This window comes from Eschrichtius robustus, chromosome 19 (assembly GCF_028021215.1).
Source record: "Eschrichtius robustus isolate mEscRob2 chromosome 19, mEscRob2.pri, whole genome shotgun sequence".
Classification (NCBI taxonomy): domain Eukaryota; kingdom Metazoa; phylum Chordata; class Mammalia; order Artiodactyla; family Eschrichtiidae; genus Eschrichtius; species Eschrichtius robustus.
The window spans coordinates 51,365,104-51,381,020 of record NC_090842.1 but is presented as its reverse complement, the minus strand read 5'-3'; the positions used below and the strand labels follow the sequence as shown (position 1 = coordinate 51,381,020).

Below are 15,917 nucleotides of genomic sequence, written 5' to 3'. Positions count from 1 at the left end.
CTGCTGTGTTTGAGGCAGGCATGAGGAGGCTGGAGCGGCCCCGCCTAGGGGAGCTCCGCTGCGGTGCAGCGTGGGGCCTCCTCCACACCACCGGTGGGGCAGCTGGTAGGGACGCCTCCAGGTGCCAAGGAGCTAGTGCGCAGCCTCTGTTGAGGGAGGTCATCACTAGCGCTGGACTCCTTTCCTCTTTTCTCCCTCCTTCCTCCACCTCACTTTTTTGAGTCTAAAGTGGAAAGTTGAGATAATTTACTGGTTTACCATGTACTTCGGGTGGTAAACATTTAACTAGATGATTTCTAAGATCCCTTTAGCTCATTCTCACTGGATTTTGCGATCATGAGGTTGAGCTGAGCTGGGATTTACTTTGCACCAACTGTCAGGATAGGGTTTGCGCATGTGAAATTCAGCCTGGGGGTCTTAGTACAGTTTAAGAACTCGTACAAGGGCTTTTAACAAAGTCATTGTCTTTTGGCAAATATGCTACCGAGTACAAGCGAACATATTGTGCTTAAAATGGGAACTTTCTAAATTCTTTAAAAATATTTCATACTGGCTTCAAAATAATCCACTGGGTGGGGGGATTAGAGGTTTATATAGATGAAGCAAAACTGGCCATTTGATAATTGTTCAAGCGGGGCGTTTTGTACATGGGAGTTTCTATTCTATTCTTTCTACTTTTGTATATGTTTGAAATTTTACATTTTAACAAGTTACTAAAGCAGTTCGTAATTCAAACTTCATTTCTGTCCTTTCCCTCAGTTTAATGGAAGTGGCAAGACTTACCCTGTTAATAACGTGTTTAGCATTAAAACATGTCATTACCTACAACACATTTGATGCTTTCTTTTAGACTCAGGAGTGTCTCTGTAACCATTCTGCACCTGAATGTCAGTATTTAATTTTGTAAATCAATTGTAGGCGTCAGCTTCAGACTCAAGCAGAACTGGTTTTAGAGGAAAACAAGTTGTTGATAGAGCAGTTGGAGATTCAGCAAAGAAAAGCCAAGGACACGCACCAGGAGCGTCTCCAGGAAGGTGAGCGGTCCTTCCCGCGAGTGGTGGTGATGCTGAGACGTCGCCATTGTGTCATTTTACACTGGCACCCCCCACCCCCCCCTTGAAGACACTGGAAGTCATGTTTTTTAGAACATGTTCTTCTTTACTGAAGGACAGCCGATTATGTTGTAGCATATCCAGCCATCACCCGTGATGCACTGACTGCTTTCTCTTGGACTCCACGGTGTCGAGTTACTCTCTTTTGTAAATCAGTTGTGGATGACAGCTTTAGAGTGAGCAGAACTGAGTTTGGGGGGAAACAGTGTGCCACGTAACTGGGAAAAATCGTGTGAGATGAATATTTGAAACAACACGAGGACACGTTCCCCAAAATTTGTTGAATGAGTAAATAAGTAGGAACCATTGACTCTCCAAACAGTTTCTCTGTGCTCTCGCCCTTCCTTCAGCACTGCAGGTGCTGCCGTAGCTTAAATCTCCATCAGATCCTTTCTGTGAGGGCCTCCTCTCCCCACATGTCTCCCCCCACCACGCCCCGCCGCCCCATCCCAGGAGCCTCACAGCGTATGACAGTGGACTTTGAAGTGGCCAGACTGAGTCATTTATTCCACTTCGATTAAAACCAAAACTTATGAGCACGAAAGAGAGTGGTATTTTTTTTTTCTTTGGCTTTACTGATTTTTCCTTTCCGGTGAAGAACAATGTAGGACAGGAGGCCAAGATACAAGCTGTCTTCTGTGAGCCAGCGTGAGTCCTTTCTGTTTCCCCTTCTGCACCTGTTATTCAGCGGCTCCACTTTCCACACCACGGAAGAGTCCGCTACCAGCCCCTGCTGTAGCTGAAGCTGCGGGGCTGGCGCTTGGCTTGTGTCTATCAACCAGGCCGGGTCCGCAGTGAGAGCAGCTCTCAATCCAGCAGGAGTTTCCTCCCCATAGACTGAGCAGGCACAGGAGTAGCTGCCTTTGTCCTGGCACTGCTTGGGGTGGAGGGGAGAGAAAGCCTCAAAGATCAGAGACGACAGGGAAGTTAATTTCATATTTACTGAGCTTAATCTCAAACACAGCAGATCTAAACAGGTAGGATGGTTATTTTGGCCTGTGTGATTCAGTCAGCTGCCCATGTTATTTTCCCATTTCCCAGAAACAGCTATTCATTTCGATCAACTAAATGTTTTCACAGAACAGAAGGATTTAGAGTTCTACGCTGAGTGCTAGTTTCAGCAGATGCCCAGGCAGTGTCTTAATATTACATACTTCCATGTCACTTAGGATGAAAATATTTATGATTTACTTTAGATGTAGGACACTAAACATAAAAAGTTAAAGAAGAAAGGGAAGAAAAACAAATTCTGCCCTTAGTTGGGCCATACTTGATGTCCTTAAAATCTTGAAAATCTTGCAGTTTTAGGGACGACATCATGATGTACACTTGTACATCTGTGTGTGACTTAAGGCTTCAGTCTTTAGAAAGTCAGTTCCTTGAAGACTGGAATCATGTCTTGTTAAATATTATATATTTAACAATAATATCAGTATATTGATCCCCAGTAAGAAAGTGTATATTTAGTGACTACTTAATATAGGGACAGTAATTGCTTTGGTATTAATTTCTAAATCTCCAGCATATCTTTTTTTAAAGATCATCTTTTATAAGCTCTCACTAGTATTAGTAGTCAGTATTCATGCTTTATTAGCTCTTCTGTACCAAGTCTTTATCCATCTCTTTTGTGTTTCAGTTTCTAAACTGACTAAACAGCTAATGCTTCTGGAGACTAAAACACAGAGCCAAGAAAAGGAGCTAACTAAAAGTAAGGAGCAATTGGAAACTTTACGGACGGAATGCCAGGAACTAAAACTACAGTTGGACAGCAAAGTTGCAATAGAAGTTCACACTTCAATTGTAAATGAATTAAAAAGGTAAGGACTCAATGTCTTTTCAAGTGTTAATGCATCACCATGCATGTTGTTACAGGCAGGTAGGGAGAGGGTGCTCCCTCTTTTTTTGAGTCATTTAGCTACACCAGCACAGGTGTCCAAGACTAAGAATGGTAAATATTTTCTTAAAGTAGAACAAGGCCGTCCTTGAGGGCCGTGGTCTACAGTTTGTGAGTATATATATGATTTTTTCCCCTACTGTTCCAGCCTCTCTTGTTTTTAGATCCAAAGACAATTTAAAGTAGCAGAACTGGAAATCTAGATCTCCAGTAATGGGGAACTGGTGAAATGAAAGGACAGAACCATAAAATGAAATGCAGTGCAGCCATTAAACAGGATGTCACAGAAGAATATTTTTGACATTGGAAAATAGCCACAATATATTTGTAAGTGAAGAGATTAGGTTACAAAACAGTATGTACAGAATGATTGCAATTTTATTTAAAAAGAAAAAAGGGGTGTGTGTGTGTGTGTGTGTATGTGTGTGTGTGTGTGTGTGTGTGTGTATTAAGCTGACCAACCATCCCAGTTTGCCTGGGACTCAGGGGTTTCCCAGGATGCGGGACTTCTCGTGTTAACGAAGATGACTGGGACGAGTTCATCACTCTCGTGTGTGTATGTCTGTCTGTGTCTGTATAATTACATATATGTACATAAAATTACTTATATACCATACGTACATAGAGAAAGGATTGGAAGAATGGAAAAATAGTAATAGAAATTATCTTTGGCAGGTGAAATTATGGGTGTATCAATAGTCAGTGTTCTCCAAAGGAACAGCCAATAGGCTATGTATAGGATATGTATATATATATTTGGAGAGAGCGAGAGAGATTTATTTTAAGGAGCGGCTCATGCAGTTTTGAGGGCCGGCAAATCCAGACTCCATAGGGCAGCCCAGCTGGCTGGGGACTCAGGCTGGAACCTGAGAGTATGTTATAGTCTTGAGGCTGAATTCTTTCTTCTTTGGGAAACCTCAGTTTTTGCTCATAAGTTCTTCAACTAATGGGATGAGGCCTGCCCATGTTATCAAGGATAATCTCCCTTACTTAAAGTCAACTGACTGAGATGTTAGTCACGTCTACAAAATACCTTCACAGAAACATCTAACGAGTATTTGACCAAACAACTGGGCACCATAGACTAGCCAAGTTGATGCATAAACTTAACTATCATAATGAGTAATGTAATGTAAATTTTCTTTGTGTTTTCTCTACTTTCCAAGTGTTCTGTTATGAATGCATATTACTTTTGTAATAGAGAAGAAATAATTTTTTAAATGGTGGGGCTTTCAGCTCAAGGTGGTTGATGCGGGGGAATAAATGAGTTAGTGCATACAAAGTGCTTAGCTTGGTGTATCAGTAAATGCTGATGATTTCAAGTACAGGAGCCCAGTGTTTTGACTATACTATTGCATGCTGTCTGGGCCAGATCTGTACTTTACTTTTCTGTTCCAGTAGAGGAGGGAAATTTTTTTGAAGTCATATTCATCTTTATGATTTTATTTTCCTCAAATACCCACTCCTGTGGCTGATTTTTTTTTTTTTATGGATGCATCATAACCACATATCCTAATAGCCCCCTAGAGGTGAGTATAAAAGGTATAAAAAATTTCTGAAGGAAGCCACTAATTGGCAATGGGAGTGAAAGCAATGGGAGATGTGGTCATTGAAGAAACAAACGTCATCAAATCTCTTTTAAGTGGAAACTGGGTCAGGAGTGTAGTGGCTCAGAAGGCACTGGCCTGGGAGGTGTTTCCTGCTAGTCTCAGCCTGTCAGTAGTGATGCTGTCGGGTAGCAATGCCTGAAGCACCCACCTGGGCCATCCTACTTGTGGCCAGCCACCCCCTCCCACCCCAGCCCCGCCCAGGTGTTGTTTTGGCTGGGCCGGCCCTTACAGGTTCTTATTCTGACTGTAAGATGCACCCCAGCAGCACCATCAGGAAACGCTGAAGAAACAAGTTTCATTCCTCACAGACAGGTCCTGGAGGGTTCACGGTGCACCTGGGGCCACACAACAAGGTCGAAGGTAGAGAGACAGCGCAGACCTGAGATTCTGCCCTTTTCGGGGTCAAGGGTGAGGTGCCTAGGGTGTCACGGGTTCACTCTTTACTGGCGAAAGCAGGAATTTGGGTGCAGGAAGGGGGCCACTGAAGCGGTCAGTTACCTAGGTCACCCAGAGCTTTCTAAAAGGGGAACCTTATGGGTAAGACGGCCTGGCTCTTTGTCTAGTTGTGTGGCCGGCAGTATGTTTATTCGAGAAGAATGTCTTTGAAATGGAAGCCTCAGCAATCAAAAGCTTAATGTCAAGCACTTACATCATGGTCAGAAAAGCGGATTGTCAGGTTCTTACGCTACAGGAGGGAAAGCCTTTGTGCCAGCTTTTTGCTGAGAGGCTTTGGGCTCCGAGTTGACAGGTGGGGTAGGGAATAGGGGAATGAGGAGGGTGGAGGTGGGGGAGTGTTGGCCTGTTGGCGCTCTTGGAAGGGGCAGTGTTTGCTTGGAGAGGAAATCTGTAACGTGGGAAGAGGGGCATGGATTCATCAGAGACGGAATATGTGAATTCAGGGAAGTGTGCAGAGGCGGTACCAAGACCTGGTAGAAAAATAGGCAAAATAAGGAGAAGGAAACTCAGAGTGTTTTGGTCTGGGCTACTACACACAGGGGCCAAGGACACCTTGGAGCCAAGGACACCTTGGAGTTAGGCTAAAGGTGGCAGAAGGGCCTCTGGGGCTTCAGTGCACTTGCCCTCTGGTTGCCTCAGTGAGGGGGAGCCCTTCCCATGCTGCTGTCATAATAGAGGTAACGCCACATACAAAAGAGGAATTATTAACTAGCAGCAGAGTGGCTGTTGAGCTAGCTCCTACAATGGGGGTGAGTCTGAGTTAGGAAAGGGTTGTACCTCAGGCAACGGTGAGGTCATGAAGAAAAGATTATTTGTATAAAAAAAGGTTGGGTTGAACCTGTGCTCTGTGAGCTTCTAGGTATGGTACATATGTGTTGTTCTCCTATCCTGTTGAAGGCAGTGCAGATAATAAACCCAGAGTGGCTTATCCATTTTGTCTTGCTTGTTCTACTTATTGACAACCATGCCTGGAAGGAACTGTGATGCAGGAAACGGCAGAAGCTTATCTTCCTAGTGAACTGTCCAGTTGGCTTAGACTTAGACTGGTGGTTACAACTTGAAGCTTAGATTGCTCTTTGCTTTTACTATTGCCTAGAAAGCTCGAGCTTACTCGGCTTGGGTGATGGGAGAGAAACCGGGTGTCAACCTACGTGACTAAAGAAATTTAGCAAACTCTTTTGGGGAGAGCTAAGGGTTTGCGGTGGCTAGTGGTATCTGCAAAAGGCAAGCCTTCCTTATCCTGGTTTTGGGGGGTCCTGTATCCTAAAGTGAAGCCAACTATTCGCATAACTCACCTACACAGACGGAGTCCTGGTCATCAGTCAGCGATGTGTCTGCTCAGGGAGGCGCCAGGACAGAACAGTCCCCTACTACAGTGCACACCAAATACCCAGTCTTCATCCGAAAGTAAGAACAGACGGCTAGATGTGACCAACAGCAAGGAGCATTGGGTGTAGGGGGGAAATTGCAAAGGAGAGAGACCTAGATGAGCAGAGAAACTCACTTCAAAGAAAACTGAGATAACACAGAGAACTGAGGAGAGTTTTTTGGCCGCGCTAGGCGGCTTGCGAGATCTCAGCTCCCCAACCAGGGATTGAACCCAGGCCCTTGGCAGTGAAAGCCCGGAATCCTAACCCACTAGGCCATCCGGGACCTCCCAAGGAGAGTTTAAAAGAATAAAATGCCATGGCAAAAAAAGTGTAATCACTAAATAAGAAAAATTAAAAACGATTACCAGAATTTTCAAAAAAAATCAGTAGAAGGGCTGAAAGATAAATTTGTGGATTCACCTAGAACATCAGGAAACAAACAGTTGGGAATGGAGAGAAAAGATAACAGATGGAAGACCCATCCAAGAGGTCCAGCCTCAGATCATCCGGAATCACAGAGAGATTAAAGAAAATGGAAAGGGAGACGTTAATAGTTGAAGGGCATTTCCAGATCTCTGAAGCCGTTGATGAAAAGGACCCACAGAACCCAGAATTATCAGACAAAGACTATAAAGCAACTGGTGGCTGTGTGCTTAAAGAAAGAAAAGACAAGCTCCAAATTGTCTTCAGGGAACTATAAAACGTGACAATAGTGGGTTTGAAAAGGAAGAAATAGAATTTTTAGAACTGAAAAATACAAACTCAGTGGATGGACTTAACTACAGATTAGACACAGCTGAACTGTGAAATAGTGAACTGAAATAGGTCAGAAGCAAAACTAGTTCGGGATGACATAGAGTGTTCAAAGGTTGAGGTACCACTAGATTGGAGACAAGAATCAGCATAGGGATATATTTATATCAAAAGGAGCGGTTAGAGATAGGATAGCTGAGAATCTTCCCCAACCGAAGGTGACAATACATGGTTTGTGCTAGCCCGGCCGGGACGGTTTCCTTCAGAGGAGTTCAGCGGCAGCAAGCTCTTAACAGGGGTGCTGTGGTCCCTTGAATGTTAGCTTCAGAGTGCTGGATACAAGCAAACCCTGGACGACCTAGAATTTTATGACCAGAAAAAATCCCTTTCAGAAGGGAAGTCAAATAAGGGTATTTTCCAACCCAAACTGAGTGTCACCACCAGCAGACCTGCATTAAAGGCAATTCTAAAGGAGGGTATAGAAGGCATAAGTCTGGAGGAGGAAAGTAACTCAAGGTGGGACGTCTGAGAAGCAAGATGGAACTAAAATACAGTGGTAAATTTGTGGATAAATGTAAATGAACGTTGATTCTATAAACCAATAATGATAAATCTTTGGGGACTTAAAAGTACATAGAATTAAAATGTACAACAAAAATAGCATATAATTAGTGAGGGTGGTAAATGGAATTTGTGTTCTGAAGTCTGTATCATTCAGAAGAGGATAAAGGTGTTGATTTTATAGTTTGAAAATATGCATGATGAAATTTCTGGGAACAGAATGTGTTTAACTTCTAAACTAGTTTAGGGAAAGAAAGAATGATTTTTTTGAAAAGTAATCCAAATGATGTCAAGAAAAGGTAGAGCAAGTGGGAAAACAGAAAACACAAAATAAAATGTTAGATTTGCAAGCAAGTATATCGGTATTAGGGAAAGTGAAATAGAGAAAGTCATCACTCACAGGTCCTGGAGGAGGTGCACAGCACTCCTCGCGGGGCCACGTGGGAGGTCAAGGCAGGTGCAGGCAGAGAGAAGCCGCAGGACCTGGGGCACATGCCTTTATTAGGGTCCGTGGGTGGAGTGCTTTGGGCTTCCTGGGCTAAGGCCAATTGGTCAGTTCAAACCAGAAAAGAGCAGGGTTTTGGTAAGGTTCAAGGGGGAGAGGGGGTTCTTACCTAAAGGGCGCATGAGGGGAAGGCCCTGCGAGGTGAGGAAGGAGGGTCGCTGGGGGAGTCATATCAGGAACTTACATTGACTTGTGACTCTGCCGGCTGATATAAGGCCTGCGCTCCAGAGCGGGGCTAGTGTCAGTTCAAGACCCCTGCAGGCCGCTTGGCCACACAAAATGGTGCCAAGGCAGCAGTATCATGGAGTAGTTTACCAAAACTCTCAACAGCCACTCTGTGTTGTCGTCAAGATATACATCTCAAACATAAGGACACAGAAAGTTCAAAAGTAAAAGGACAGAAAGAGCTATACTACTCAAACACGAACCAAAAGAAAGGTGGTAAGTTATATTAACATCTGACAAGATAAATGTTAAGGTAAAGACTCCACATAACAAAGAGGATCAATTCATAGAGATAAAAGGTTCAATCCATCAAATAGATGCACCTAAAAATAAGTTCATGCCAATACATTTGGAAATTTAGATGAAATAGTCACATTCGTTGAAAAATATAACTTGTCAAAATTGACTTATAAAGAAAAAGAATACCTGAACATTCCTTTAGTCATTAAAGAAATTGAATCCAAAGATCTTCCCTTGAAGAAAACTACCGGCCTAGATACCTTCACAAGAGAGCTCTAAAGATATTCAAGGAGGAAATAATTCTAGTCTCACCTAAACACTTGTTAAAGAACAGAAAAAGAGTTAATGCTCTCTAATTCATTTTATGAGGTAAATATAACCTTGATACCAAAACCCAGCAATGATGGTATAAGAAAGGAAAGTCACATTTCATTTTCACTCATGAATCTAGATGTAAAAACTCTAAAAACAGTATTAGTAATAGATGTGAACTTCTTTAATGGTTCTGCTGAAAAATAAAACTACAGTAAATGTCACTCTCAGTGGTGGAATGTTGCAAGCTTTCCTATTGAGACTGCAAACAGTACAGAGGTGCCCTCTGATACCATTTCTAAACAGCATAAACAACATTGGTTCCTAAATGGTAACTAGTGCACATGGCAAGAAAAAGAAAAGTTATAAAGTTTGGGAAGAAAGAAATAATAGTGTCATTATTTATAGATGATAGAATTCCATATGTAGAAAACAGATCTACAAATAAATCATTAGAAATAATAATAGACTTTTACACTACAGTAATCAGAGCAGCGTGTTATTGGCACAAAAATAGAAATGTGGATCGATGGAACAGAATAGAGAGCCCAGAAATAAACCCACACACCTATGGTCAATTAATCTTTGACAAAGGAGGCAAGAATATACGATGGGAAAAAGACAGTCTCTTCAGCAAGTGGTGTTGGGAAAGTTGGACAGCCACATGTAAATCAGTGAAGTTAGAACACACCCTCTCACCATACACAAAAATAAACTCAAAATGGCTTGAGGACTTAAACATAAGACGTGACACCGTAAAACTCCTAGAAGAGAACATAGGCAAAACATTCTCTGACGTAAATCATGCCAAGGTTTTCTAAGGTCAGTCTCCCAAGGCAATAGAACTAAAAACGAAAGTAAACAAATGGGACCTAATCAAACTTACAAGCTTTAGCTCAGCAAAGGAAACCATAAACAAAATGAAAAGACAACCTACAGAATGGGAGAAAATATTTCCGAACGATGCAACCATCAAGGGCTTAATTTCCCAAATATACAAAGAGCTCATACAACTCAGTAACAACAACAACAACAACAAAACCCAATTGAAAAATGGGCAGAAGACCTAAAGAGACGTTTCTCCAAAGAAGACATGCAAATGGCTAATAGCCACATGAAAAGATGCTCAACATCACTAATTATTAAAGAAATGCAAATCAGAACTACAGTGAGGTACCACCTCATGCTGGTCAGAATGGCCATCGTTAACAACTCTACAAATAACAAATGCTGGAGAGGGTGTCGGGAAAAGAGAACCTTCCTACCGTGTTGGTGGGAATGTAAGTTAGTGCAGCCACTGTGGAAAACAGTATGGAGGTTCCTCAGAAAATTAGAAATAGAATTACCATATGATCTAGCAGTCCCACTCCTGGGCATATATCCAGACAAAACTAGAATTCAAAAAGATATATGCACCCCTAAGTTTATAGCGGCACTATTCACAATAGCCAAGACATGGAAACAACCTAAATGTCCATCAACAGATGAATGGATAAGGAAGATGTAGTACATATATATATACAGTGGAATACTACTCAGCCATAAAAAAATAACAAAATAATGCCATCTGCAGCAACATGGATGCAACTAGAGATTATCATACTAAGTAAGTCAGAAAGACAAATACTATATGATATCACTTATATGTAGAATCTAAAATATGACACAAATGAACCTATCTTATCTGTGAGACACAAACAGAATCACGGACATAGAGAATAGACTGGTGGTTGCCAAGGGGGAGGGGAGTGGGAGAGGGATGGATTGGAAGTTTGGGGTTAGCAGATGCAAACTGGTTTATATAGAATGGATAAACAACAAGGTCTTACTGCATAGCACAGGGAACTATATTCAATCCTGTGATAAACCATAATGGAAAAGAATATGAAAAAGAATGTATATACGTATAACTGAGTCACTTTGCTGTACAGCAGTAATTAACACAACATTGTAAATCAACTATGCTTCAATAAAAAAAGAAATAATAATGAATTTTTGCAACGTTGGTAGAAACAAAGTCAATTTATAAAAATCGATTGTATTTCTTTGTAGGAATAAATATGTAGAAAATGAGATTTTGAAAAAGACCTCCCCCCCCCCAAAAAAAAAAAAAGGAAAGAAAGGAGGAAGGAAAGAACTATCTACAAAGTGTCACAAGTAGAAAGGAATAGAAAGATTCACAGTACTTTTATTGGAAAAATCATTAAACTTTAGTGATAATTTCACTGGGTAAAGAATTCCAAGTTGACGGGTTTTTGGTTTTGGAGTTTTTTCCCATTCAGTTTAAAGGTGTTCTCTATAGCCTTCTGTCTTGCCTTGTGTCTAATGAAAATCTGCAGTTGTTATTATCTTTGTTCCTCTGAACAGTGATATGTCTTTTCTCTTCGGCTTCTTCTAATAATTTTCCTTTGTTGCTGGTTTTTAGCATTTACTTAGGATGTACCTTGGTGTGGTTTCTTTATGTTTATTCAGCTTTAGGTTGATTGAGCTTCTTGGGCGGTGGATGTATATTTTTCATCAGATTTGGAAATAATTTAGCTGTTATTTCTTCAGTATTCTTTTGTATTTTTCCCCCTCTTATCTCTCCGCCTGGGACCACTTGATACTGTAGCATGGGCCTCTGATGCTCCGTCCATTTCTTTTTCCTGCTCTTGTTTCTCTCTGTGCTTCAGATGGGTAGTTTATATTGCTTGTCTTCAAGTTCACTAATCTTTTCTTCTGTAGTGTCTAATCTTTTTATTCTCATCCAATGTATTGTTTACCTCTTCCATTTGTTTTTTTCCATCACTAGAAGATCCGTTTGAGTCTTTTTGTATTTTTCATTTCTCTCCTCACCCTGCTGTTATTCTCTATTACATGCCATCATCTCTCTGACTTCTGGATCCATTCTGTTGATTTTTTTTTTCCCCTCTTGATCATGGACCCTATTTTATTGCTTATTCCCATGCTTGATTGGGTATTGACTATTGTAGATTTTGTGTTGCTGGATGCTAGATTTAGTGCATTGCTTTGAATAGTGTTACATTTTGTTCTAGTGCACGCTTACGTTACTAGGCAGTAGTTGGATTCTTTCAAAGCTTGCTTTTGTTAGGGTAGGCCCAAAGCATCCTTTAGTCAGGGCTAGTTTAACCCTACTACAAAGGCAGTAATACCCTTCTGAGGGTTATTGCCAATCTCCCTTATATTATAAGGTCTTTCTACTCTGGCTGGTGGGCTCATGCAGTATTCCCAGTTCTTGGTGAATGTCAGGAATTGTTCTGCCTCCTTGTTTCTCGTGTTTCTTTCCTCGGCCTCAGGTAGTTTCCTCTCATACGTGTGCAGATCAGTAGTCAGCCAAAGACTGGTGGTGACCCCACCTAAAGATCTCCAGAGCCCTTCCTCTCTCCCTGGAACTCCCTCCTCTCTGCCCACAATCTCTAGCTGCCTTGGCCTCTCTGATCTCTGATCTCTGACTCCTCAACTCAGCAAGTCCACTGGGTTTGGCTTGGGTTTTCCCTCTCTGTACTGCAGCCAGGCGGTAAGCTGCAGCAGTCATAGTACTCACCGTGTTATTTCCCTCTCAGGGATCACAGTCCTGTACTGCTTAGTGTCCAAAGTCTGAAAACTGTTGTTTCGTATGTTTTGCCTGGTTTTCTAGATGAATAAATCTGGTCTCTGTAACTCTGTCTTGGCTGGAAGCAGAAAGAAGTCTTTGTATTTTCAGCCTTCTTCTTTAACCCTTTATCGTAAATCCAGGTCAGTGTGTCCAGTAAAATAATAGATAAATTATTTTTCAGTGAAATAAATGAATTCTGGTTTTTATATATTCTTTTTTTAAAATTAATTAATTTATTTATTTATTTTTGGCTGTGTTGGGTCTTCGTTTCTGTGCGAGGGCTTTCTCCAGTTGCGGCGAGCGGGGGCCACCCTTCATTGCGGTGTGCGGGCCTCTCACTATCACGGCCTCTCTTGTTGCGGAGCACAGGCTCCAGACGTGCAGGCTCAGTAGTTGTGGCTCACGGGCCCAGTTGCTCCAGGGCATGTGGGATCTTCCCAGACCAGGGCTCAAACCCGTGTCCCCTGCATTGGCAGGCAGACTCTCAACCACTGCGCCACCAGGGAAGCCCTGGTTTTTATATGTTCTTGAGTTACAGTTGATAAATTAACCTTAAAATCATACATTATTATGTATTCCTGCTGCACATGACAAGTATGCGGCTCCTGCCACATGCTTCTCTCTCTGCAAACTTGACAACACCCAAGCTGCTGTTCAGCAGAATGCGTTCACTCACCTCAGACTGCCCAGATGTCACGGCAATGTTAAAATGCTATGAAGGTTTTGGAGCCATTTTCTCAATTTCTGTGCTTACCTTGTGGATGAGTAACAGACAGCTGGAGACTGCCCATCTGATCCACCTGAGGACCACACTTTGAGTCGCACTGCCCTAGAGAATCCTGCAAGTGTGTGTGCAGAATATAGCCCAAGTGACTGTCAACAGGAAAACGAATGTATAGCGTTTGGTGTACTGATACAATGAAATATTCTATAGCCACACAAAACGACGGGTGAGTCTTAGAGGCGTAATGACACTAAAGTACATATAGTCCCTTTGTGCACCTATTATGGGTCTTGGTTCCCTTTATATCTGGTTCCAATACTGGCAAACTGAACTAAGCTGTAGTGATGCATAGATAGGCGATGTCACTATAGAGATGATTAAGGAGGGACTCTATGACTGGGGGTTGCGGGGGAGAACACATGGGAGTGTCTGGGGTACCAGAAATGTTCTGTTTCTTGACCTGTGTGGTAATTATGTGGGTGTTCACTATAATTGTTTGTTAAAATATGCATTTACCATTTGTTTAGTTTTCTATATTACATTTCACAATTTAAAAATTTAAGTCATGGTTTTTCACCAGAAGAACTAAAATCAGAAATGGTCAGGGCTTCCCTGGTGGCGCAGCGGTTGAGAATCTGCCTGCCAATGCAGGGGACACGGGTTCGAGCCCTGGTCTGTGAAGATCCCACATGCCGCGGAGCAACTGGGCCCGTGAGCCACAATTACTGAGCCTGCGCGTCTGGAGCCTGTGCTCCGCAACAAGAGAGGCCGTGATAGTGAGAGGCCCGCGCACCGCGATGAAGAGTGGCCCCCACTTGCCGCAGCTAGAGAAAGCCCTCGCACAGAAACGAAGACCCAACACAGCCATAAATAAATAAATAAATAAATAAAAGAAAAAAAAAGGAAAAGAAAGGGTCAGTAGAAGTTTCTTCTGGGGAGTGAGACCCTAGGGATGGACTAGGAAACATTTTATTTAAAAAAAATTTTTTTAATCAACTATTTCTCCCACCAAATATTAAGTGTTAACTTTTTGTATGTGTGTGCAAATTGTTTCCACCTTTTTTTTGTTTAAGAACTATATTGTTAGAAATACAGCTGAAGCCCCTTTTAACCACCATCCTTAGTCCCATTGTTTTCCCTGGCTTTCCAAAAGCAATCACTATCATAAACTTGGAATTATATTTCCAATCTGTTTTTTATTTCTACATGTATCCATGAATGACATAGTATTTTTTTGGTGTGTTTTATGTGTTCATAAATGAATTTATACTTTTAGTATCTTCACTTTTTACACTCAATTTTCAAACATGTTTCCATGTTGAGATAGATACATAGAGTTTATTCTTTTTTTTTTTTTTTTTGGCTGCGTTGGTTCCTCATTGCTGCACGCGGGCTTTCTCTAGTTGCAGCGAGCAGGGGCTACTCTTCGTTGCGATGCACGGGCTTCTCATTGCAGTGGCTCCTCTTGTTGCAGAGCCCCGGCTCTAGGCGCACGGACTTCAGTAGTTGTGGCACACGGGCTCTGTAGTTGTGGCTCGCCGGCTCAGTTGTTGCTCCACTGCATGTGGGATCTTCCCGGACCAGGGCTCGAACCCACGTCCCCTGCACTGACAGGTGGATTCTTAACCACTGCACCGCCAGGGAAGTCCTAGAGTTTATTCTTTTTAACTGCATGGTGGTATCCCATCATATGAAATACTGCATTTTACTTAACCTATTAATGGAAGTTTAAATTGTTTCTAAGGTTGTTCCTTTAAGCAATGCCCCAGTAAACTTTCTTGTACGGTTTATCGGTTTCCCTAAATACATACCTAGAGGTGGCATTGTTTGGCCATAGCGTAAATGCATTTTCTAGATTTTGACATATTGTTCTCTGAGGCGGCTGTGCACGCCCACCAGCACTTTCCCAGCATTTCCTATTGTCTTTGGTTGCTTTTCATGGTGAACTTTTTGATTGATTTTGTCAACTGATTGATTTTGGTGTCAGGTAAGTGGCAAAAATACTTTTAAATAAACTTCTAAAATCAAAACAAAAGACAGCAAAGAAAAAAGATAAAAGATGAGTTTAATTCAAACCCCAATTCTGTGGTTTTTGCCCAGGTGTGTCCTCTGCTCTTTGACTAACTAAGAGTAGTGAACTAGAAAGCAGTGGAGACTGGAAAATTCCTGACTGGGTGTTCAGGGAGCCAACCTAGGCTGAAGTCATTGAAATTGTGTGGCAAGTGAGGCAGACCCCAAACACTTGCAGCGTGAGGCTTGTTCACTAGCCAGCCAGCCAGCCAGCCAGGAAGTAGTAAACCCCACGTGGTGCCCTGGGAGACCCCATCGCTCAGAATGCTGGGCAGCCTCTGTGTGTCTGGCCCTACCTCTTCGGTCTCAGTTATTTCATGAAAATTGACCGAGAGAACCAGTGAAGGAATAACTCTTCTCTCGGGCATCATTTTGCCAGAATTATATATTGATTGTATGCCCTCCTTGTTTTTGTTCATTTTGCCAGAATTATATATTGATTGTATGCCCTCCTTGTTTTTGTTTCTTTTATCAGAAAAACATAATTATT

General features: G+C 42.1%; 1 protein-coding gene across 4 annotated transcripts in view; it reads left to right on the top strand.

Annotated features, from left to right (window-relative positions):
• Positions 1-15,917, top strand: part of CEP89 (centrosomal protein 89) — a 76,528-nt gene that overhangs the window by 43,164 nt on the left and 17,447 nt on the right. For all 4 annotated transcript variants that reach the window (XR_011071533.1, XM_068528936.1, XM_068528935.1 and 1 more), the window contains exons 13-14: positions 919-1,034; positions 2,749-2,929. Coding sequence is in view for 3 of the 4 variants with exons in the window: in XM_068528936.1 (XP_068385037.1) it covers positions 919-1,034; positions 2,749-2,929 (297 nt within the window). In the remaining variant the exon portion in view is untranslated. The remainder of the gene's footprint in view (positions 1-918; positions 1,035-2,748; positions 2,930-15,917) is intronic.